Genomic DNA, 24,405 nt, shown 5'->3' on the forward strand with positions numbered 1-24,405 from the left:
AAATTTTTGGTGTCATGAACTCACTCATGGAGCTGGATCAAGAAAGAAAATGTGAATGTGTAGGTGACAGTAGGAGAAAGCAGAGCTGGGACATTTGGCAGGAGCTCAGCTTTAGGCCAGATTAAGCATTTTGCAAGATTACTTTTTTTAACAAGGATTTTTTTGGATACTTTTCCAAAACTTTTTCAAAGGAGAGAAGAAGTGAAACTCTCCACAGCCTGCCGTTTTGTTCATTTAGCATATATATGTTTAAGAAGGATGCAATGGAGATTTTTATCAGCAGTTCCTGAAACAACTGCTGTACTAAACTACTGGATGTATTTGCAGAGCTTTCACTGTAGTTTGAAGATTATAAAACATTTATAGTGTGATTGAGATAAAATGCCTTATTATATTTATGTCTTTAAATTAGCATTTATTTTAATAATTTGTTCCTTTCAAGTCACTACTATCACAAAATGAAACAAAATGGAAAAGAAATTGAATTGAAATCTACTGAAAAGCAATTAACAAAAGATGAAAAATATATGCATGAAGTCTTTCTGTTTTTTGAGAAGTATGTTATCTTATAAATTAGTATTGTATGGGAAAAGCCACTGAAATTTATGCTCAACATGTAAAAAAAGTTCTGTTATCTCAAAGAGGAAGTTGTTTTAAACATAGTCATACTGTGGTATTTTGTATCGTTCATCACATCTTGTCCTCTAACTAAAAAAAAAAAAAAAAAAGGCAAAAGTAGGAAATAGATGATAAAAGGGTACGTATGTACTTTAAAATGTTTTAGAATATTTCATGAATACAAGCCGCACCATTTTGACTAAAATTTTGCTCCCACACTTACAGCTTACACTCAGTAGTGGCTAATATGTGAATAATTTTTTGACATTTACAACCCCGGAAGTCCCAACCAGGGTGCCGAGCCGAGCACCTGCCTGTAAAACCCAGGATTTTGTGATTGTTACAAATTGGTTACTGTGTTGCGCGGCGGGTGGGGCCAGCTCAGTGCCGGTAGCGCGGGGTGGGGGAGGGAGGCAGGGGAGCTCCCTCCTTCAGGCGGGGGAGAGGCGGGGGCTCCGTGCTGCCATCCCCACAGCCCGTGGGGTAAACTGGGGGCTCCTGCCTCCGCCTGCTGCGGCAGGAGCAGGCAGGCTCTGCCTCCGCCTGCTACCACTGCGGCGGGAGCGGGGGGCTCCGTCCCCGCCTGCTGAAGCGGGTGCCAGTGGGCTCCGTCCCCACCCGCCGCCGCGGGTGCCGGCGGGCTCCGTCCCTGCCTGCCACCACGGGGCAGCGCTGGGCTGGGGTGAGCGAACCCAGTGGCAGCAGTGGCTGACCCCGAGCGGCCCTGCCGAGCGGCCCCACCGAGCTGGGCCACCTGGCCCCATCGGCAGCCCCGAGCGGGCCGAGCCTGCACAGCCCGAGCCGAGCCAGTAAACCCCGCCATGCCGCGATTCTGTTACTATTTGGCAAATTTGTTGCACGCGGGTCCTCGCTGCGAATGACAGAGTGGCTTATAATCAGGTGCAGCGTATTTATGGACGAAGAACTAAATGTTTGCCAACACCCGGAGATGCGGCTTATAGTCCATGCGGCTTGTATTAGTGAAATTACTGCAATTTATTTGCTGTCTTTCAGCTACTACCTTAATACTGGACTTACATCATTTATGCATCAAAAATCTCTGGCTGTATTGTGTAAATGAAAAGTTAGAATGCTAATCAGTATTAGAGTCTAATATTTTTTATTTTCAGAATTTAAGCACCTCAGAACAAGCTCAGTCTCAAGGGATCTTCCAGCCACTGATCTGGTAGTGCTTGGGCATTTCGGGAATATAAGGTGGCTGTTATATCTTGCAGAGCAAACTAATGTTAAACAAGTTACTACGTAAAACTGCATCAAATTTAGCTGCTTTTGGAAGGATACTATGATTTAAAATCAAAAGCAATGTTTGAATTTTAAGAGATATATTTTGTTTTTAATCATAGTATTTTATTTTATTAGCTGAATTATTCCTGGGTATTTTTAAATAATACCATTTAAACCCCAAATGTCTGATTTTTTTTCTAATTTTGATAGGTAAATATTGGAAAAATGGATTCTCCCATTGAGAAATGGAACCTAATAATTGGCAATTTGGCCTTAAAACAGGTAAATATAATGGGTTAATTGGATTAATTCTTGTAAGTGAGTGAAGTTATTGAAAAAGTTAAATCACAAACATTGGTAAGTATGGAGATGAACAGTGTTGATGGGAAAGTAGCTCTACTACACTGGCTCTTCTCTAAAACACTATGAGTTTACATTTATTTGAAGAAGAGGTACTATTTGTTACTTTACCAAGGGTATTTCCTTTATAATTTTTCCTGAGAACGGATCTGAGGGTGATTAGAGAAAAAATTCAGATTTGGCAAAACCTTTTAAATTTGACCTTTCAAATGTTTCTAGTACCATGTTTGCATTGGATTCAATGTTTAAAGGAAGTATGTGATGGAGCTTTTGGATAATAAATAGTATTTTAGATAGCTGGGTCATTTGAGGAAAGGAATGCATGTTCTCCAAAGCAGCTCTTTCTTGAGAGCTATTTCTTATTCATAAGGTATAACTTAACATTCCTAAAACACACGTGAAATATTTATATTGTGACTTCACTACTTTAAGTGGTTAAGAAGCTTCTTTAGGCATTGGCTACTTGTAAATCCCGAACTCCTCTCCCTGATTTTACTTTTGCTGTTCTGGAGTATGTAAAATGCTGGTAAAACCTTTTCTGCTGGCCTAAGATTTTTCTCCTTAATTGTCCAAGGTTATCATCCTTTCTACAAAATAGATGAGCATGCTGCTGTTATACCTCTCATGTAAATGTAGATAGGAGGAAAGGCTAACAGAAAATTATGCTGTGGTCCTCCTAAGTCTGTCAATTATTTTATGAATTCACTTTCTTTTCCAGGTTCAGGCAACAGTAGTTGGTTTTCTGGCAGCAGTGGCAGCAGTTATATTGGGCTGGATTCCAGAGGGCAAATACCGCTTTGATCATTCAGTCCTTCTGTGTTCTAGCAGTGTAGCAACTGCCTTCATAGCTTCTCTTTTACAAGGTAAAGTGGGTGCATGTGTTACTCTGTGCAGTTATTTTTCTGTGGATGCAGAATGTGTATTATGTTGCTATTCCTTTAAAATTTAAATCCAGTAAGGTACAATACATCTGAAAACCAGCTAAGGATAAAATGCCCTTTTGCAATTTCCATATAGATGGGCATATTGCATTCCTCTCCTGTCATAGTTTTGGAAAGCTTTTGATTTGCATGACCTCCTGAGCATATCTAAACAAAAAGTTATGGTTTTGGGACTTCACCTACTACAATGCAGAACTTCTCCCCCGCTTCTATATTCATTAATGTACAAAGTATATTCTTAGTACTAAGCAGGTAAAACTTGTTTATAATTACACTCAAGTGATCCTGGATGTTATCTTGACTGAATTCAAAGTTCCAGGTTGCCCATGCTGCTTGAGCGTTAGTTTGTGCTCTGCTTTGTGGCTGAAGTGAACAATTTGGCTCATTATTTGAAGGGTTTGGACCAAGTTCAAGTCCAGCTTCAAGTCCAGCTCTACAAACAGTGCCAGTGTCTGTTTGGAGCAATATGGCATGATGAATTTAATTCTCTTCCAAATTGTCAGGAAACATTTAACCATAAAAGATTGTACTTAATGGATGTGAAGGAGAGGAGGAAAGTACCTCTACTTGTGACATGTTCTTAATGAAAATACATTGGTCATGTACAGTAATTTCACGAATACAAGCCGCACCAATTTGACCAAAATTTTGGTGGAAACCCGGAAGTGCGGCTAATATTCCGGGGCGGCTAATCTATTAACAAAATTCTAAAAGCTGCCAACACGGAAGTGAGAGCCCGCGGCAGCCCCAAGCCAAGCTGGAGCCCGGCCGGCCCCGGCAGAGGTGGGAAAGCCTGGCAGAGGCGGGGCCAGCAGTGTCGGGGGCGGGCGGCAGAGCCTGAGCCAGCAGGGCGGGGGAGCCCGGGAGAACTGGGGCTAGCAGCGCAGGGGAGCATGGCAGAAGCAGGAAGGCCGGCGGGTGGGGCTGCCTGGCAGCGGGGGAAGCCCAGCATAATCGGGGCCAGCAGCGTGGGGGAGCCCGGCGGTGCGGGGGCCTGCAGTGCCGGCCAGGGCGAGGAAACGCGGCGGCGGTGCAGACGGGAGGGGGCGGCCGGCGAGCGTGGTGGCGGCGGCGGCAGCCCTGCCGGCGGGGCGAGCGAAAGCGGCGCTCGCGAAAGCGCCACCCGGCGAGCGAAAGCGCCGCCGCGAGCCGCGAACCGCGAGCCGCGAAAGCGCCGCCGCGAGCCGCGAACCGCGAGCCGCGAAAGCGCCGCCGCGAGCCGCGAACCGCGAGCCGCGAAAGCGCCGCCGTGAACCGCGAGCCGCGAACCGCGAGCCGCGAACCGCGAGCCGCGAAAGCGCCGCCGCGAGCCGCGAACCGCGAGCCGCGAACGCGCCGCCGCGAGCCGCGAACCGCGAGCCGCGAGCCGCGAGCCGCGAGCCGCGAACCGCGAGCCGCGAGCCGCGAGCCGCGAACCGCGAAAGCGCCGCGGGGCGGGCGCGGCGCTCGCGAGGCGCGGCGCGGGGCGAGCGAAAGCGGCAGCGGGGCGGACGGCGAGCCCGGCGGCGGCGGCGGCAGCCCTGCCAGCCGGGCGAGCGAACGCGGCAGCGGGGCGGTGCTGACGGGAGAGGGGGGCCAGCGAGCCCGGCGGCGGCAGCACCACCCGGCCAGCCCCGCCGAGCCGTGGCGCTGAGCTGGGCCACCCGGCCCCGTCGGCAACCATGAGCGGGCCGAGCCTGCCTGGCCCCGCCCCGAGCCAGTAAAGCCCGCTATGCCGCGATCCTCTTACTAATTGGCCAATTTGTGAAAGCTGCGCACGGATTCTCGCGACGAACGAAAGTGCGGCTAATATTCGGGGTGCGGCTTATCTATTGACAAAGACAGCAACATTGTCGAGGCACCGGGGGTGCGGCTTATAATCCGTGCGGCTTGTATTCGTGAAACTACTGTAAATACATGGTCATGAAAATACATGGTCAGTAGTCTTAAGAATAGTAAGTCAAGTAAAATGGGTAACTTCCTTGTTTTACTGCTTTTCTATGCTTACGTATGTGAAAATTGCAAAATTCTTTAAGTTTTGCATGGAATTAAGAGCACACATGTTTTTCAGTGACTGGAAAGCCACTGAGTTTGATTATGTGCAGAATTAAGGGCAGCAAAAGGACTGGCATTTTTTACACTTCTCATGTATGATTTGGACATGAAGAGAAACTCTGGTTTTTGTTCTGGTGATGGGCCAGTACAAGAAATTACTTTCTAAGTTTTGTCCTCCTACATGTGAAACAGGTGCTTTTGAAATACTCTGGTCCTACAGGATCATTCCAGTTCTTTCTTTAGAGAATTTCCTGGGGTATAACTCCTTAGGCAGTTTCTCTGAAAGTGAACTCCTAATGTAGCATACCTACATATAACATAAAGGATAGCATATACAGTTGAAGTTTTTATGTATAATATGTGACGAGAGAGAAGTTACTGAGCTTCTGCCAAAGTCTGTTTGTAACAATGTGAATTTTATTTTTAGTAGCCACTTGCATTTTGCAGGGAGATTACTCTTTAAAAGTTAGTGTTGATGTTTATAGGAAAAATACAAATTAACACCTCTAATCTATTTTTTCAAGTGTGTAGCAAGTAATATTTTTTATATGTTGTCTTGGGTTAATTTATTATGTAGCTTCTTGGTGTTTGGTGCTAACTCCATGATGGTCTTGTGCAATATCACATGTCAAAGTATTTAATCTTGTATTGTTTTCAGCCTAGGTTGATTTAAATTTCAGTCAGGTGAAGTTGCCAGGGTTGGAAAAGAATACACTTAATATTTTTTCTTCAGGAAATAACTGCTTACAATTTCCAACTTTTCATTCTTTGTCCATATATAAGCCACACCTGATTATAAGCCACACCATTTTGACTAAAATTTTGGCCCGAACCCGAAGTGCGGCTCATAATCAGGTGTGGCTTATATATGGACAAAGAACAAAAAGTTGCTGTTTTAGTTTGGAGGACAGATATCTGCTGAGAAAGGCAGGAGCTTCTCTTTGAAATGGAGAATGTAAACGCCCTCCCTCCAAATTATTATAATTTTGAAATCAAGGGCCTTTCAGGCATAGATATGGGAATTAGGAATAACAGTTCTTTTCTAGGGAAATTAAAATAGAAATACAGTACTACAAAGAAACAAACTCCAAACCCTGTCAAAGTCAGAGTACAACCTGACACCCCGTCAGGCAGGGTGTTGGTAGCAGTCCTGCAGTGACAGATGTGATTCAGTTGAAGCAGTGCTCCTGCAGAAGGTGCAGTTTCCCTCTGGAGGTCCAGTGGTGATGTGGAGAAATCCGGTTTTCCTCTGGAGTCCAGTGGAGAAAGGGGCTCCCTTAGTGTCCCAAAACCTCTGTTTTTATCTTGATGAGAAATGTTGGGCTCTTTCCCCTGGCTGGAGCAACTTCCAATGGGATGCAGTAATTTTATCAGTCCCACAGTGGGACTCAATGGGCCATTAGCAGAAAATGACGCTCTGGAGGAAGGATGGGTTGTGAAAAGATAAAGAACAATGCCCTGTCTGGTTTCAATGGATGGCCCATTAGCGGAATATCTGCCGTTGAGATAAGGATCACTGCCTCCACCCTCAACAGATGGTGATAGAATAGATACCTTTTATCACACCCTGTATTGTAACGTGCGGCTTATAATCAGGTGCGGCTTATGTATGGATAAAGAATGAAAAGTTGCTGGCACCTGAAAGTGCGGCTTATACTCAGTGCGGCTTATAATCGTGAAGTTTATTGTACAGATGGTTCTTGTTTTTTTTTTTTCTGTGTGCTTACTGTGTTTTTTTAAAATTTTTGTGTCCATTTTTTAATATAGCTAAAACTTAAAAATGCAGTCATCCATCAGGTGGGAAGAACAATCATCCTGGGGAATTAAAAACACCGACTTCTTACTTATTAAGTTTGAAATTGTCATAATCTTGGAATTTTCTGTGGAATTGCAACAGTGGATACATCTACTGTACTCTCTTCTTTGTTGAATTTAGGAGTGATAATGGTTGGAGTTATTGTTGGATCCAAGAAGACTGGTATTAATCCTGACAACGTTGCCACTCCTATAGCAGCAAGTTTTGGAGATCTCATCACCCTTGCCATACTGGCATGGATAAGTCAGGGTCTATACACTTGCCTTGGTAAGTGTGCTTTCAAATGTGTATAACTGCCCAGGAACCCTTTTTGGGTTAGGAGGGCGGGGAGAAGGCTGGGAGGGAGAGGTTCAGCAACCTTTTAGTCTGACTTACTTTGGTCAACATTTGTACCATTAAATGGTAAATCTTAGAGTGCCATGATTTTTTTTTCATTTTTAAAAAATAAATCATAGAAGTTACTAACCTTTGGCACAATCTAGGAATATCTGAAGGACTTTGACAATATCATAGTCAACCTACATGTGAATTACAAACCATAATAATGAAGAAACAAATAATGTGAAAATATTTTCTCACAGTGGGAAAAGAATGTTACGAGCTTTGTTCAGAATTAAATCATTGCTGCAACTAACTGATTCCACAGAAACTATTAAAATGTTATTGTGTTTTAAAAGACATGATTGTAGACAGTTACAGTATCATATACCACAGATAAAATACTGTGTTGTCCATAACTTACCAGAGATGCTGATATCATCACATACAGCCTTTACAGCTCATTGTCCAAACCTTTTCTTAAGGAAGTATTACACCATCTGCCAGAAAAAGTATCTAATAAGACTCAAGCTACCATGGTGTAACTTGCAGCTGTTTTTTCAGTGTTTAATTTTTCATGTTTAGAAAGTGTTGTCATGATGTCAACTTAAATGTACCAGTGTGCAAAAGCAGTTTTTTAAAAATATTTTCTGTATTTTTGTTAAAACTTACATAGTACTGTTTATTCCATTACTATATTTAAATCTTTCATATTATATTATAGTAACTGTATTTCTCAAATATTTCTTTTAAATGCTTCTTTTAAGGAAGTTTGTAAATTTACAGTGAAAATTGATGAAGGTCTATTTTAGCATCTCTTCTTTCTTTTCTTCTCATGAGAAAAACTCCTACAACATTCTGTTCCTTTTAATCTGTCAATCTAAACAAAAACCACTCAACCCCTCCAATAAAGATGGGCAAAGAAACTTGGACTTTTTTCTTCCTTTCACACATTTCCAGAAATTTACATTTCTAGATAGAGGTGTTCTAATATGTCTCAAAGAAATTAAAAAAAAAAAGTATTGGGTACAGTTTGAACTGATCTTTTGTTGCTTTTATAGCTGTAATGACCACTGACATTTTTGTCTGCCAGTGCAGTTGGAAAGCAGATTCCACATGTGTAGGGAGAAGAGTCAGTAGAGTCAGTAGGCTTCCAAGAGTTACTCCCAGATTTCTGTCTTCTGGAAATATTTTTATTTTTGGTGAAGTATGTAATTATCCAGTTACCACTAAAATGACTCCTACTCTTCTACTCTTCTACTATTTTTTTCGATGTCTTTGTATTTCTTTCTTTTCGAAATCAAGAGAGTGTTTCTAAAGAAAGAACATGCCACGAAGCCCTTGGAAATAGGTTGTTTCCAAGATGCATGTATTTGAAGTATGAAATAGTAACAATGAATAAAAGTATGGAGCACCTTCAGCTCAGGAGAGGTGTATCAAGTTGTGAATGCCAGGGGAGAGGCATTTAGAGAATGATTAGACAATAGGTTAAAATAAGTTAATGAAATTTTTTTACACAGTATGCGAGTGCGATGTGTAACTTACTGATGTGATGTATTAAGAGGACCAGAGTGATTTTAGAGAACTTTGGATAAACCAGTCAGAGAGGAGCCCTTTGAGGAGTATTGACCAGACAGATGCAGACAGAGACTTGAGAGCTGGAATCCCTGATGCAAACCTCAGCAGAAGCTGGCAGAGCATGATGCTGAAAGAAGCATAACTCTAAACCTGTCATTCTTCCATTCTTCTCAATAAGCCTGAACTGTTGGCCATAATCTGACAAAGGATACTGGACTAGATGAGAACTGTGCCTGATCCAGCACAGTTGTTTTTTCTCCTTTCTGTTGTTTGCATGCTTTCTCAGTGCTAGAAGAAGCCCAATGGAAATGCTAAAAAGAAATTTTATAGGAAATTTTGCAGTTTATAGGTAGCAATGAAGCTGGTGAGATTCACTTTTGAACTGTGCTCAGAATTAACTATTTTCCCCTGTGAATTATTAGCCTAACTAATGAAATGGTCTGAAACAAAATAAGTTTCTGGCTGCTCTCTGCATGGGATGAATTGTTTTCAGACAACAAGACTGGAAGGATAGAAATTATTTGTGTACAAGCTTTATGTTTGTAACAGAGGTGTACAGGCTTTGGGTTGATACAATACCCTGAAGGTATTTATGGCATATCCTGAAGAGACACGGGAAAGGTCTGTAGCATTTTTACCTGGGCCAGGGCAAAATGAAACACCTTGTTTCGCCACCATCATAAATGTGGCTTCTTAAAGGTTCATCTCAATGCTTTAAAAACAGTGACAAAGTTATCAAACATGGTTGATATCAATAAGATTTATCAAAAAGGTTGACAGTTCTTAACAACTCCCTTAAAAGAGCTGTGGGTGAATCCTTGTTAAATAGCTGGGGAAGGCACTAGAGGGCTCCCCAGGACCATCTCTGGGACCTGCAACATTTCCTTCCACAAGACGTGCTCTGCAGTAGGAATACTCAGTAAATTAAATGTGGAAGTCTGTGTTGCCTATTATTTGTCAGCAATGATTTGAAAACTTCCTTAAAGCTTTCCATTTTTGTCACAGAATATGTATTTAGCTCCCTTATATGTTCGAGTTGGGTTGAGAAGACAAATTGTGTGATTCACATTATCGTTTTCAGGTTCTTACCAGTTGTTTTGAAGCAGAATATTTCCAGTTTACCTCTAATTTCTACTAAAGGGTGCATTATTTAAGTAAGATGCCTTTTCCCATGTAAGCTGCCTGCTATAAATTTAACAAAAATGGAATGAAATGAGCCCTGAAAGAGAATTCATTTATTTTCTCTTTCCAGTCTTCAACTATTGTAAAATGCATTTGCTTATTCTGTGAATTAAATATGAAGAGAAAGATGTCTAATCTTCCATTAAAGATGCATCTCAAGGTTAATCTTTTTAGATTTTTGTAGTAAGATGTTCTACCAGTAGAGTGTCCCATAGATTTTAAAAACAAAACAAAACAACAAAACAAAAAGTCCCTCACTGTTCCCAAGAGTTAGACATTAGACTGGCACTGAATATTCTCACTGGTCCATCTCTGGTCAAAAAAAGAGGTGAAAGGGGGAAAAAAAGGCCTCAGAAAGAAGGAGTAATACACTGTAGAATAATTAGAAAAGGACATGAAAAAAATACTTATCTTTTGGGCTTTGTCTTGTTCTCATTCTAATGGCTTTCTACTTTTAGTTTGCCCAGGGAAACATAACTTACTATGTTTACTGCTGGCTCTGCTGCAGAGATTGTTACTCAATGCAGAAGGGTAGTAACTGCTAAAAATACTACAGCAATTCTTGCAGGAGATCCACTAAGGTAACATCAAAATAGTAATTGCTTGGATTTGCAGCCATTGTAATAAGCCATAGTAGTGTTTGTGGGATCTATATTAACTATTTCAGCCTGTTAATTTAAAATATAGTTTGCTGTAAGGCTTGTCTAAGTTTTGAAGGCTTCAACAAAATGTGTTTTAACATTAGGTACATGATCACACTTCTCATAAAACAAATATTTAGAAGTGCAATATTTGCACAGCTTATACACATAAACTGTGGATAAACACATAGGATAAAATTTTGATTATTTATCTCACTGTTGAATTAGGAAGTCTAGGATCACTGTGGTAGCTTCTGTGAGGATGGGAATATAAAACTAAGTAATCAGAAAAAAAAGTAGTGTTCTTATTGTGGAAGCAGCTGTTCACTTCACAGTCTCTGCTTTATGATGGTCCTCACCAGTGTTTGCAGTTGTATTCCTATGAAATAGGATGGAAATCTCATGGGTAGGTGCAAGCTGCAGAATTGCCTGTTAATTTTCAGACTCAGACTGGCTGTGAAACAACTGAGCTACTGATATAAATGTCTTGATTTTGCACATTGTGCTTGAATCTTTTTAGATGTGCTATTTCTGGAAAGATTACCATCTTACTTGCTTTGGGAAGAAGAGAGTGTACATATGCTAAGAATTTGGATATAAACAGAATGCATTTTCATTATATTCAGTTTCTTTTAAAATTTTTTCTTCAGTTACAAAATAATGTTTTCTGTTCTACATCCTTACTGTATTTTTTATCATAAAGCATCATACGAAAATCCTCTTCAAAATTCCTACTTTGTACTGATGGTTCTGTCCTTGAGAAGATGAAAGACAATGATCACAGATGGCAGATATTAACCATGTTGTTCAGTGCAGTAGTAACTTCAGGTGTGATGGTAACAAAGACTGTTAAAACTCATGAATCATATGGCATAGATCATAATTTATTTTAGAATTCTAATTTTTTAAAGAATGTAGGACTATCTGGAGAGTAAAAGATTTTTTTAAAATTTGTTTGTTTTCTTTGTTTATTATTTTAGAGACATATTATTATGTATCTCCTTTGGTTGGTGCCTTTTTTTTGGCTCTGACTCCGATGGGGATTGTCATAGCTGCCAAACACCCAGCTACCAGAACTGTCCTCCATTCAGGATGGGAGCCTGTTATAACTGCCATGATTATAAGCAGGTAGGTCTGTTTGTCTTTCTGCATGGAAGCATCTTGGTAGTCATCCTGTATCTCTGCGTATCTTGACTGTACTTAAGAGACACAATTAAGGAGCCTCTAGAATTTAGGCTTTAGAATTTTAGCACTGATCTAAGAGATTATTTAATCCAATGAAAATGATGAATCTTAAAAAGGGGAATTGGCTAATATTCTGTGGTCTTTGTTATACAAGAAGTCAATTTTAAAAAATGAATAGCTATAGTGATGCTAATCTGTAGCTCAGAATGGGGTAATGGCTCAGGGGAGAGATGAGGTGAAAAGTCCTGGCTTGAATGTGATCTAAGTCAGATTGCTATAAAATTTCTAAAATACTGTTTAGTGGTCTTGCTTATCTTATTCTAAATATTGTACTTTCTTTTCAGTATTGGTGGCCTTATTCTGGACACAACTGTATCTGATCCTAACTTGGTTGGAATTGTTGTATATACCCCAGTAATTAATGGTAAGACTCACAGGATTAATTGCTACTATGATGTGCTCAATTGATATACCTGTTTCTGATAATTTTCTATTACAGTAAATTTCTCTTGTGGTAATTGATATCTGGAATATTAATTTCAAGTTTTGATTTTGATGTCAACAGCTGTTTATTTGAACACCTGAGAAGTGCTTCCTATTTTCACTACAACCACTAAAACATGATAGAGAATGTGAGAAGTAGAAAACCTCAAGTATGCATTAAGAAACTGAAAGTGTAAATATAGAAGGAGTATATTCAAATATTACATTATCAAGTATTATACTGAAGGAATTATGGCTGGGAAAATGTAGATAAATTTTTATTACAAAGTTGGTTTTTTCCTAAACATCCAAGGACAAATTTTCAAACAATAATTTACTATTGACCTGTAATGTATATAGATGTAAGAACTAAGGCAAGTAAGTAGATTTGGCAAGAAAAATGTGTGTTGTTTCCGATGATTGGTATGCACTTTTCAGATGTGCAAGAATGAATTTGTGAAAATTTGGTCCTTAAGTTAAGTATTCAGTCTTCTAATGATAAGAGCAAGGCAAATATTAGAAAAATCGTTTATATCTTGTTAGACTGGTGCAGTTTGAAAATGCTTTTCTTTCCTAGTACAGTACCACAGGGTTGATACCTATTTAGTTTGCAACAACTATAATGACCAGATCTCTTCCCACTGTATTGCTGCCTAGCTGGTCTTTCTCCTTTTTGTATTTTTCCATTTGATTTCTTACATTAATTTGCACTTTTATGTATTGTTATTAAAACAATTTCTCTAGTTACCAAGATGATTCTGTTTTAACTTAAGTTGGTCCTTGCAAACTTCATATGACTATGTTCTATTCTGTTTTATAAGCTATAAATTAAATGAATTATGGCTGCTTCCTTTCCACCTTGATAGTAAGATGTTAATATGGTCACTGGGTTTTAGTTTTGAACCACATTGCCTTGATATAATTAATTTTCCAGACATTGCTAATGGAAATGTAACACTGAGTATCACCCAAACATTTGATAAACTTCACTGTGGTTGAGAGTTAGTAATCTATTGCTGCAAACATTACACAAGCTGTTCAGTTAGAGACTTTGACAGAAGCATGTTCTTGGCAAATTCATGTTAGCCCTTGTTTTACAGCTTTCATGTCTTGTGGATGTTTATAAATTGTCCTTTTAATAATTTGCTCTAATTCTTATGTAGGAATATAAGTTTCACAGATTCTCTATATCATTCTTTTTGACACGCTTTAAAGATATATTTTCTGTTCTCTCCACTACAGCCCTCAGGTATTCTCTAACCCCCAAGATAATCAGTTTGCAAAAATGATCACTAATCGTTCATGGATTGTTCATTTGGCTCTCTAGATGCAGTAAATTACCTTCTCCCCCAGGCCCTACTACTTATCTACTTGTGATCAGGAATTATCACCATTTTTATGAAGGCAGCAGACAAGAGGAACTGAGTATTTCAATCTTCAGCAGAGGATGTTGTTTGCTCTCCTTTCTTATTAAGTCCCTCTATTTCCTGTCTTCTTGCTTTTAATGTGAAACATTTCTATGTTGCCACTTGAGTTCCTTGCTAACTGTAAATTAATTTTTACACTATAGCTGTTACGTTTCTTTGCCTGTTCCTTGCCTTTCTATTAATTCAAAATTGGAAATACTTGCATCTAACTTTTGTGTGTTTCCATTTTGATTTCCAGATGCCTAAAAGGCAAGGCAGACTGATCTTCAGCTTTTTTCTGCTTTACACTTGTAACTTTTCTTACAGTAGTCCTTTTTTGGTTAACCCCCTGGATTTTCTTCCTAAGTGAAGAGGATTTTTTTTTTTTGTTTTTAGGCAGGTGTGCCCAAACCGGTATTAAGGTCATTCCCATACATTCTTTTGAACTGTGTTTATGGAAAAAGAGCTAGCCAAAAGCTGTAGAGACCTGGAGGTTTAGCTGACAGGTCAAAAGGTTTTTGACCTTTAGGCAGGTGTAAGAGAGGGAAAGCTGAGGCTACTGGAGCAGGCAGGGAAGGAAAGAGTCTTTCCAGAAGTCTGGGATAGCAAGAGGCATGCTTGACTCAAAATTCTAAAGGTAGTGGGATTTCTTTTTCAAAATATAGAGAAAATATGTTCTGAGGAGAGGATGCAGGGTTTTATGGTACACCTCCTGGAAAAAGGAAACTCTAGGTGGGTAATTTTTTATGTTGCTGTTAGATTAGCCTCTCCTGGGTTTCATAATTCTACTGACACCTTTTGATATTGCTGGTCAGTATAGTGTAGTAAACTGGGGGTAAGGAAGTTCTTCAGTTAAAAAAGCACATCTGTTGACACTCATTTACTGACATGAAAAGTGTGTTAAGTCACTTAACAGATGGCTTTTTAAATGTTACTGTTGCAGAAATTTTGCTCTACCTTGCTTGGCCTTGGAATTCTCATTGTAAGCCTAAGTAGCAAAAGAACATGAGGGTTTTCCCATTTTATTTTCTTTTACCTGAAAATGTGTTGCTCCTATGGCACAGAAAACCTGGAAGAAAACAACAGCGGGGAAACCTGAAATAAATATTCTTTTCCACTGGGAATAAGTCCAGCCAGAATTTAAGGAGAGTGTAAATTTGTCCAGAATTTCAAGCTGTCACTGTTTTTTCAGGGCCATTTGCTGTATCTTGAACACCTGAACAGTATTGACTGCAAAATGGTCAGGTGTTAGTCTTCCTGTGCACCATTAAGTAGGTTTCATCTAAGTCCTGTCTAGGTAGTTTGCTTATTCTTAGATGTGAGACAAATGACTTTAGTCATGTCTTACACTGTGGAGCCATTAATATTTTAGTTTAAGAAATACTGGTTTGGAATTTGAGCAACCTCAAAGGTTCCCATCTCAGTTATCAATAACTACAAATCTTTTCGCAAAATATTAAAATAGGTTTTAAGCAGAAAGGCATTTATAGTCAGCTTTACAGCTGGTGGCCAGACATATTTCACAACTGTTTTTTCCATTTTCCAACTCTTAAACACATTTCTTGAGATGAACAGTTATTTTTAATTCTATGGTGGGCTGGGTTAAATTATCTCTGCTTTTTGAAAATAAATAAATGATTTTGTTGTTTCAGGCAACTTGCAGCTACTTGAGATTTAGATGTCTCTTTGATGTACTGAAGTTCTGAATAAAATAACTAAGCCCAAGTGTGGCTGTGCTTCAGTCTAGATACTCAAGTTGATTTTGAGTTGTGTTTTCTCATGAATGAGATGGTTAAAATTTGCAAATCCTCTTACAGCATCACAGCATGTTGAATTTGGCTCAGGATTTGCAATTTGCAAGTAACCAAGTTCCTTTTGTGCAGAAAAAATGATAGTATCTTAAACAATTACACGCTTCTGAATGTGCAACAGAAATGAGCTAAGGTGCAGTTACCAGATAGAGTGACTTTCCTCTCCATTTTTGCTGTGTGCTTATAGAAAACATTATGAAATATCCTCTAAGTATTTGCATTTCAGCAGTTACTGGGTAATAACCAGCATGTCAGTAGAGTTTATCGCATTTTTATGCACCTTGAAGAAGGAAAGTTCTGCAAATCAATTCTGAAAAAACCTGAAATTTGGAAATCCTTCATATCAAAAGACTTTGCTTTGCAGGTGGTTTGAAGCAGTACTCTTCAAAGTTAACACCAACCTGTTCTAATGTTTCTTACTCTTTGGCTGTCCATACTTTAGAAGTATTTGCTATCTGGAGGGAATACATAGGTATCAAGAAATATGAGAAACACATATGAAAAATTTTAATGCAAAACTTAATGAATGCCAGTTGTCTAGGAGATGAAAATTAGACTTATGTAAAACATTCCCCAAAACATTCCTATTTTTTTATCTGTTAGTAGGGTCAATTGAATGACAGACTTTCAGGATTTTCAGAGAGCTTTTACTGTAAATTTTAATTGAGAATATGGGAAAAAAAAAGAAACAACCAAGAAACCACTCTGACTCAAAAAAATAAAATACATCTTTTAATAGTTACATATTTTAATTTCTTTTAGCATAGTTGTACTTTGATTTTTCTCACAACTGAGTGGTGCTTTGATTAGAATATAATCATTGTCTCAAAGAGTTGACCATCTGAAATTTGCCACTGTAAATTACAAGGGAAATTAGTGTACCTGGATGGTAGTAGGGCAATTTGGCTGGGTAGCAAATTAATTTTTCTGCATCCTGAATTGGAAAGAATGTGTTAGTCTCAGAGGCACCTCTCCTGTATGAGAACTTTATAATTCATTCTTTATTTTGGCATGAATAAGGAGGAGGGCTTTGATTTTTGTTATTTACTTTTGATAGATTTATTACCTTTTAGTTGCTAACTTGTACATGTAAATCTGCCTATATACTTTTATAGTGTCTGATCTTTCTTTTAAGTCTTACTTGTAAATTTTTTAGAATATTTCAGTAATCATTGTGTTGTTTTCACAACACAATTATATCCAGAGCATTTTCATTTTTTGGCAGTCAAGGAACAATTTTATATTAGTCATAGGAAATAAATTATTTATGAGTCAAATCAAACATGGAATGTAATAGTTGAATATCTAATAAAGGTTTCTCTTAAAAAACATCCATCTAGGGAAAGCTAATATTTTCCATCAGTTTTCCCCCAAACATTTGTAATTATTAAAATAAATGCTACAAATAAAATGGAAGATTAATGAAAAAAACTGCATATAAATAGGTAGCTAGTTAGGTTTCTAATCTAAGTATTTCACTTGCATAAAACAGGATTTTTGAAAGTTAATGGTAGAGAGGTCAGGGCAAAAATTCATCTTGCCTTTTCTGAAAGATAACATGATTATTCAAAAATTTAGAGTTTTTGGTCACCATTGTAACTGAGATTCTTTTTCTTCCTTTTAATTTCATTTTTATGATGCAGATATTGATGCACAAGTTGTATTATAGGTGCTTGGGAACAACACAGTATTCTGTGACTGATTAATCTCTCTCCATAGAACTGGTTTTCTAGAAACCATTAATCTTGGGTTTTTGGCCATTCTTACACTTTTTTTTGTGTGCCTCATCATGCAGCTGTTTACATTTTCATGAACAGTCATAGCAGTGGTCATTAAAGCTGAGTAAGTTCACTTTATCTGGTGCTCTTAGTGCACCCATTGGAGGCAGTTTTCTCCAGGAACAATTCTTCAATTATATTTATTTAAGGATAAGAATAAAAGAAAGAAGAATGAGATGGGGACCTATAGGAAGGGACTTCGTACATAAGGTAGTTGAATACTGCTCTGAAAATATTGTGCAGTTCCCCCTTGTACTAAGCAAGCAGTTAAACCATGATTTTTTACTGGCAAGTAATAACATGGTGCGTGGGGTTTTTCCTACTCAGGTGGAGGACTTTGCACTTCCTTTTGTTGAATTTCAGGATATATCTCTTGACCCAGCTCTGCCGCCTACCTAGCTCCCTCCCAGTATTCCCTGAAAAACCTTACTGTATTTATCAAAGTGCAGTGTGAGATCCGAGGAACAAACCAGCCCAGAGCTGTGGATGATCTCAGACTGATCTGTGTCAGCAAGATCCAGCTTCCCTTAACTTCTTGGTTTTTTACCTGCACTGAGTTATGAAACACAGATTTGCTTTGAAGTATTAAGACTCATTGATGTAAAGTGCTTTAATGTGGTTTTTCGAACAGCATGGTTACTTCTATTATTAGAAAAATTTCATTTTACCAGATGATGATTAATAGAATTGTGCCCCTAGGCCTGTTTGCAAATACATGGCATGGTTTTGGCTCTCTTTCAATATGGTTTCCTGTGCTTGTTAGACAAAAGACTTGTGATAACATTTTTTACAAGAAATGTTCTTGCTTAGCCCTAAACTGCCTTGATGAAATGATGAGGTTTTTAATTTTCTTTCAAAGTTGTAAGTCAGTGCGACATCTTTAGCACTTTACCAGACAACATCTCTTCTGCTTATTGACGAAGCAGCACTCTGGTGTTGAAGTTAAACACATTTGCTGTTCTGAGAGGAATGAAGTAATAATTGCTGAATTTTACTTTTGAGATGAATAGTTTTCCCCTATGTTGTAGTTCTTGCAAAAATGAAAGGAAATTAAAGAAGTCTTTGCAAATTTAGTATTTTCTACCATGCCTGCAATAGTGTTTCCCAGGAGAAAAATTTCTGGATTAATAAGAAGTTCATATAAACAGTCCTCATATGCATCTACTGAGCTTTTAATAATATGAGCAGCTACTGAGCATGTGACCATTATATACATTTAGAAGATGCTGAGAAATTATCAGTTTTGCATATCGACATCTTGCCAACCTACGCAGTTTTATCTGTTTTCTGTTTCTTGCAGGAATCTGATTAATCTGATATAGCTGGAATGGTAACTGCACATGCACAGTAGCTGCTGTTACCAAACAAACTGAGTATCTCTGTACACATCAAAGTGATTCATTCAGCCTTTTACAAGTCGTTCTGTGACCAGCAGAATAGAGGAACCTGATTCTGTTCTCATTTGTATCCCGAGGTCTTTAGACAGACTTTTCAACCACAGTGTTCCCTGTTGCCTCGTGTTCCTGCTATACGTGCTGCTCACAACATTCTCTCCATTCTCCCTCTGCTTTCCACAACACTGCCATTCCTCTTCTGTCTCATTGAGCTGTTGGCTGGGCCAGAGGCATCATGCCTTGCTCCAAGCCCAGTGCTCACTGGCCAGCTGGCCTGCTTATGCTTGTGCCATGAACTGTATAACTCATGTTACTGTCTTTGTCTCGCTTAGGACATGGGTTTGGAACTTTTCCTTTATTTATCTAGTCACTGTTTTGTTTTTGGTTGATTGTTTAACTGTGCCTGGAAGTAGTTAGCATGTCCATCCTTGTGTCAGATGTGGTTGAAATTGGCCCAGAAGTTCAAAACTAATTAGAATAATTGATAGATGAATGGACAGAACGAAAATACAGTGTCACTACTGCTGTCACAACCATACATTGTTGGCTGGCTGAGTCTGAGCAGGATATATGCATTCTAGAAGAATTTACACTTTACCTGGCTATCTTCTGTGAGTTCAAATTATACCACTGATATTAGGTTATTGAGGGTCAGACAAAATTAAAAAAAAATACAAAATACAAATATTTAATTTCCATTAAGCTAAAATAGATTGCTCAACTCAGCTGTAATTAGTTACACCTCTTGAAATCACACACTGCCTGTTTTGGTTAGCTTGTCAGCTTCCTTTGCAGAGCAGCTATCACCTCCTTTACCAGTATTCCATAGCTGGCCAGTTTGTTTTAGAATAATTTTCAATACTGGTCAGTAATTTCTTGATATCTACATGAGCAGTAGGGCTTGGGGAGTACTTTGTCGAAGCGACGGTTATAAAAGTGAAATGATTTGTCATTAATAGCTCTCCATCAAAGGACTGACAACCAATCTTATAACTTCTTTCATAGACTTGTCAATGTCTGTTATCCAGACAGATTTTTTAATCACCATTTCGAGTGAATTTATTTATATTTTTCTTAATTCTTTTATCTCATTTAGTTTCCCTTATTATTAACTAGGGAAAAAAGTTTGGATCACCTATCATGTTTCTGAGTGTTTGAATTTGTTGAAGCAACTAATTACCAGTCAAAAAAGGAAATTACATACATCCTAGGAAATACTAAAAATCTAGAGGGTCGTACCTAAGTGGCTTTTAGTTGCATTGCTACAAAACTCAGACCAGCCCTGTGTACTTCTGTCCTTTATTTCTTTTTGTAGTGATATAAGAGAAGCAGATAGTGGCAGAATATTTTACTTATTTTTTGTCTTGTAAATAAATCAGTTATTGCAGTTGTTAGCCTAATTATAATTACCCAGATTGCCTTTATGTCCTCTTTTTTAGCAGAAACTGTTTTGTATTTTCCAGTCATATGGCACTATCCCCAGTTTTGTAGCTTTATTAAGAAGCAGTTTTACATAACAGCTTTTCATAATTCAGTCACAGAAATTATCTGATCCCCATCCAAATGTAGTGCATTGGTCCTTAATTTTACTTCTCCTCTCTTTCTGTACCTTATTCTCCTTAATCAGAAATCTCTAATTTACTGTTCTCAATCAAAGGACAGACTTTGAGTCCCATTTAGATTGTTTTTTAGATTGGTTTAGATTGGTTTTAATCCCTTACTTTACTACTTTTTCTGTAGTTCATCTGAAAAAAGAACTACTTCTATTTTAATTTTCTTTGCAAACTCTCACTCCTCAGTCTTTTGGTAGTTCATCTTTTATCCCTGTATCTCCTGACTGGGAATGCACATTTCCTGATTTGTATCTGAAGTTTTTGCTTAAAAGCGCTATTTCCTTGTTAGCTTCAGCCCTTTACTGTCTTTAAGCAGCAGTGAGGCAGGACATCTTTCAGATCTCAGATCTCTGTGCCAACCACTCCATTGTCACCAAAAGAATTTGGGAAACAGTGTCTTCTGGTCGCCACAAACACTTGTTGTGCAACTGACAAAGCCACAAGCATCAGATAAACAAATTAATTCAGCTACAATAAACAAGACCTTTCTCCTGAAGTGGAGACAAGATCTGCATAATTTTTGCTCCTTCTCAGACCAACCATTGCTATGTAAAGCATCTGAATTGGGGAAAGAAAAAGCATGTGCTTGATATACAAGTAGACAGCTCAAGTATAATAGGAGGGTTTCATGTTACTGCATTCTGCCACGTGGATATAACAAGTTGTTTTAGTTTTCTGCTCATTGAAGTAAAAATTCATAGAACATGAAACAGCCCAGAGTGGAAGGAATCTTGAAATGTCGTCTGGCTCAACCATGTGTGAGAAAAGGAGACCAGATGAGATTTTCTATCACCTGATCCGGTCCTGTCTCGAAAACCTCTGGTGAAGCAGACTCGACCACATCCCTGGGGTGGTTGTTCCAGTGAATGATTTTTCTCACTATAAGAAATTTCTTTTTTATATTGAGATGAATGTTCTGCCAGCACAACTTGTACACATTGCCCCTTTTCAGAAATAAAGTAGAATCTCTATCACTACCATTCTTTTAACAATCAGCTGTTCAGACACTGATCTTGTTCTTTCACCCTGAATTATGAGTGGCAGAAGACTAGAGTTACTAATGCTTTGTGTCAGAGGGGAATGAATATATTGAATATATTGACTCTTGAAGCCTTTTCCAGCCCAGTGGTACTGTGTGTGAAGTCTGCTTTTATTTTTTTTGTATTTTATTTTATTCGTTTGTGGTGTTGATCATATCTGCTTTCATTACTTACCCTGGCCAGGAATACTGTCCTAGAAAGGTAATCCAGCAGTGGCAAAACTATGTTGTACTTCTGGGGATCCAAGAGGGATTTCCAAAGAAAGGACAGTGATAAAAGGGAGTTTCACCTATGAGAAAGCATAAGATTTAATCTTTTGGAAGTTTTTGAGTTTTTTGCACTTACCATGATTCAAAATACCTAGTGATACATTAAATTGCAACCCACTTTTTTTGGACTTATTTTAATGATTTGCAGCCTGTATACAAGTAATATACATTCTGAAGATATTTCTCATTTTGACTTTTGTATGTAAGATACTATGATAAACATAGAGGAAGTTGGTAAATGTGCAAAAAATGTTGTCTGCTAGAAGAAAAAAATAGTTGAACATTTTTCATTGGTTGCCTTTTGCATTTCAGGTATTGGTGGCAATCTAGTAGCTATTCAAGCTAGCAGAATTTCTACCTACCTCCATTTACATAGCATTCCCGGAGAGCTGCCAGAGGAAGCCAAGGGTTGCTATTACCCATGCAGAACATACTGTGGCACAGGTATGTCTTAGTTAAAAATCCTATCTCACATCTCTTCAGCCCTGTATGCCAGACTGTACCACCAGTGAGAAATGAACTCCACTTCAATTCAGAGGCTGGTGAGGCTTGGCAGTTTCCTTTGCCTGCAGCCGTTTGCCTGGGAGAATCACAAGAGACTCCCTGAGGGGTGCATGTGTAGAGAGGAGCACAGGGAAGAGTGAAGCCCTGGTGAGGCAGGACACTGGGATACCCACTCGCAAAGGTTTCAGCCTTCAGCTTTCCTTAGCTTCTCTACCTGCTCCCAACTTTTGTCTGTCTTCAGCAGTTCAAACCAATTTCCTGTAAGGGCCAAACTTGTATCAGACATTATTACTAAACCAAATCCCTGCTTTCCGTTTCTCTCTAGAGAAATCCCTGCCATTTTCTCTCTAGAATATTTCTTCACAGTTTATTCCTCCCCTGTATTTCCCACTTTCCTAATGATGTAGTAACTGTGGTGAAATGTGATGTGTCACCACCATGTATTACACTTCCATATTTATTAAATGAACTGAAACAGATGTGAAAATGGTAAATAGAAATATTTTTAGAAATACAAGATATTTTTGAGTATGTCTTGATTATGAGGTCCAAAAGATACTCTTTTCTAGTAAAGAAGTCTTAGGGAAGTAAAAAAATGTAGATGGTATTACATGAGCACAGAATTAGGGCAGTTTCCAGAAGGGCTCTGCTTATGTTTTCTGGAAGACAGTGAAATTCCTCAAGGAGTTTTCTCATGGAAGGTAATGCCTGTTCTTCTACAGTAGCCAGTGCTGTGGAATTCCAAAAATGGGAGTGTTTTATATTGAAATTAATAAAAATCTAATATAGTAATTTAGGAGCTTGACCAAATTTTTTTAATTTTTTTTTTTTTTTCTAAATTGTAGGAGTAAATAACAAATCAGCCCAAGTTCTGCTTCTCTTGGTGATTCCTGGACATCTGATTTTCTTATACACTATCCACTTAATGAAAAGTGGACATACTTCCTTAACCCCCATCTTTATAGCAGTGTATTTGTTTGCAGCTCTGCTACAGGTAAGAATAAGTACAACTGGCAAATGCTTGTATAAAATCAAGTTCTGAAAAAAAATAGTTTTTTTTTTTTCTGGTATCTTAAATCTCATGAATGGTACAAGAAGGTGTGGTTTAACAGAGGCTTTCAGCACAGCTCTGAAGTAGCTGATGATCTCCACAAATACACAACTTACACAGGTGTTCTGTTGTTGTGAGAGCTTTTCAGAACACACTTGACTGCATTATCTCCTTGTCATGCATCTTTCACATGCTTTTCCAGCCATTGCATCTAAACCCCCATCATTTTAATCAACTAGAGGGGAAATGGAAAGAAGGGAGGGGAAATGGAAAGAAGGAAATTTAGCATTTATGAATAAGGAAAATCAAGGAAAACTCTTAAAGAAATCTCCAAAAGTGGTTCACATTATTGTTTTAGTTAACAGTTGTTTAGTCCAGTAGATGAAAATATTATAGCTTCCTTGGTGTGTTCTTAATATTTTTTAGTTCAAACTAATATGACAACAAATACTGTACAAGAAATTGACTTTGTTACCTTATGTGGCTGTTTTACCTCATGGTCTGTTCATACCCAGCAAGGGCAGTTCTTGAAACATGCCTTTTGAAATAGCAATGTTTCAAGGTGAAATGATTTCATTTTGAGAAAACACCAATACAAAATTAAATGTTTTATAAAGTCACATCAAATTTTTTAGGTGCAACCTGCCTGAATTAACTATAATGTTTCGTTACACCTTAAAACCAAAAAGTGCCTCTTTGTTATACACAGTAGAAGTGTAGTTGAAATATCCATAATTTAAATGTACATACTGCATACATATATATATATATATATGTATGTATGTATGTATGTATACTGCTTATACATATACTGCTTAAAAAATGTGACCAATTTAGTTTTAGAATACAAACAACATTATCAACAGGTCAATCCTTAATAAAATTATAATTTTTAATGTTCTGAAATTTTCCTGTTGTTTACCTCACTCCTATTTCAATAAGGACAGGTTTCAAAAACTGTTACTATTTCATATGAGAATTTTCTACCTTTCTGGTAGAACATGACTGGTAATGTTTCAACCTTTGCTAGAGAGAGAATATCACACTACTAGACATAAATTACTTTTCATTTTCCTCTTAGATAATATTCCTAGTTTCCAGACTTATCACTTGTTTTATAATAATGTGTTTTCCTGAG

General features: G+C 38.3%; 1 protein-coding gene across 3 annotated transcripts in view; it reads left to right on the plus strand.

The window, feature by feature from the left end:
* SLC41A2 (solute carrier family 41 member 2) overlaps positions 1–24,405 on the plus strand; it is a 47,853-nt gene that overhangs the window by 12,791 nt on the left and 10,657 nt on the right. For all 3 annotated transcript variants that reach the window (XM_033058646.1, XM_033058648.1, XM_033058647.1), the window contains 7 exons: positions 2,074–2,145; positions 2,942–3,086; positions 7,135–7,281; positions 11,714–11,861; positions 12,263–12,342; positions 22,025–22,156; positions 23,062–23,210. In XM_033058646.1, the coding sequence (XP_032914537.1) occupies positions 2,074–2,145; positions 2,942–3,086; positions 7,135–7,281; positions 11,714–11,861; positions 12,263–12,342; positions 22,025–22,156; positions 23,062–23,210 (873 nt within the window). The remainder of the gene's footprint in view (positions 1–2,073; positions 2,146–2,941; positions 3,087–7,134; positions 7,282–11,713; positions 11,862–12,262; positions 12,343–22,024; positions 22,157–23,061; positions 23,211–24,405) is intronic.

Source organism: Catharus ustulatus, chromosome 4, assembly GCF_009819885.2.
Source record: "Catharus ustulatus isolate bCatUst1 chromosome 4, bCatUst1.pri.v2, whole genome shotgun sequence".
NCBI classification, from domain to species: domain Eukaryota; kingdom Metazoa; phylum Chordata; class Aves; order Passeriformes; family Turdidae; genus Catharus; species Catharus ustulatus.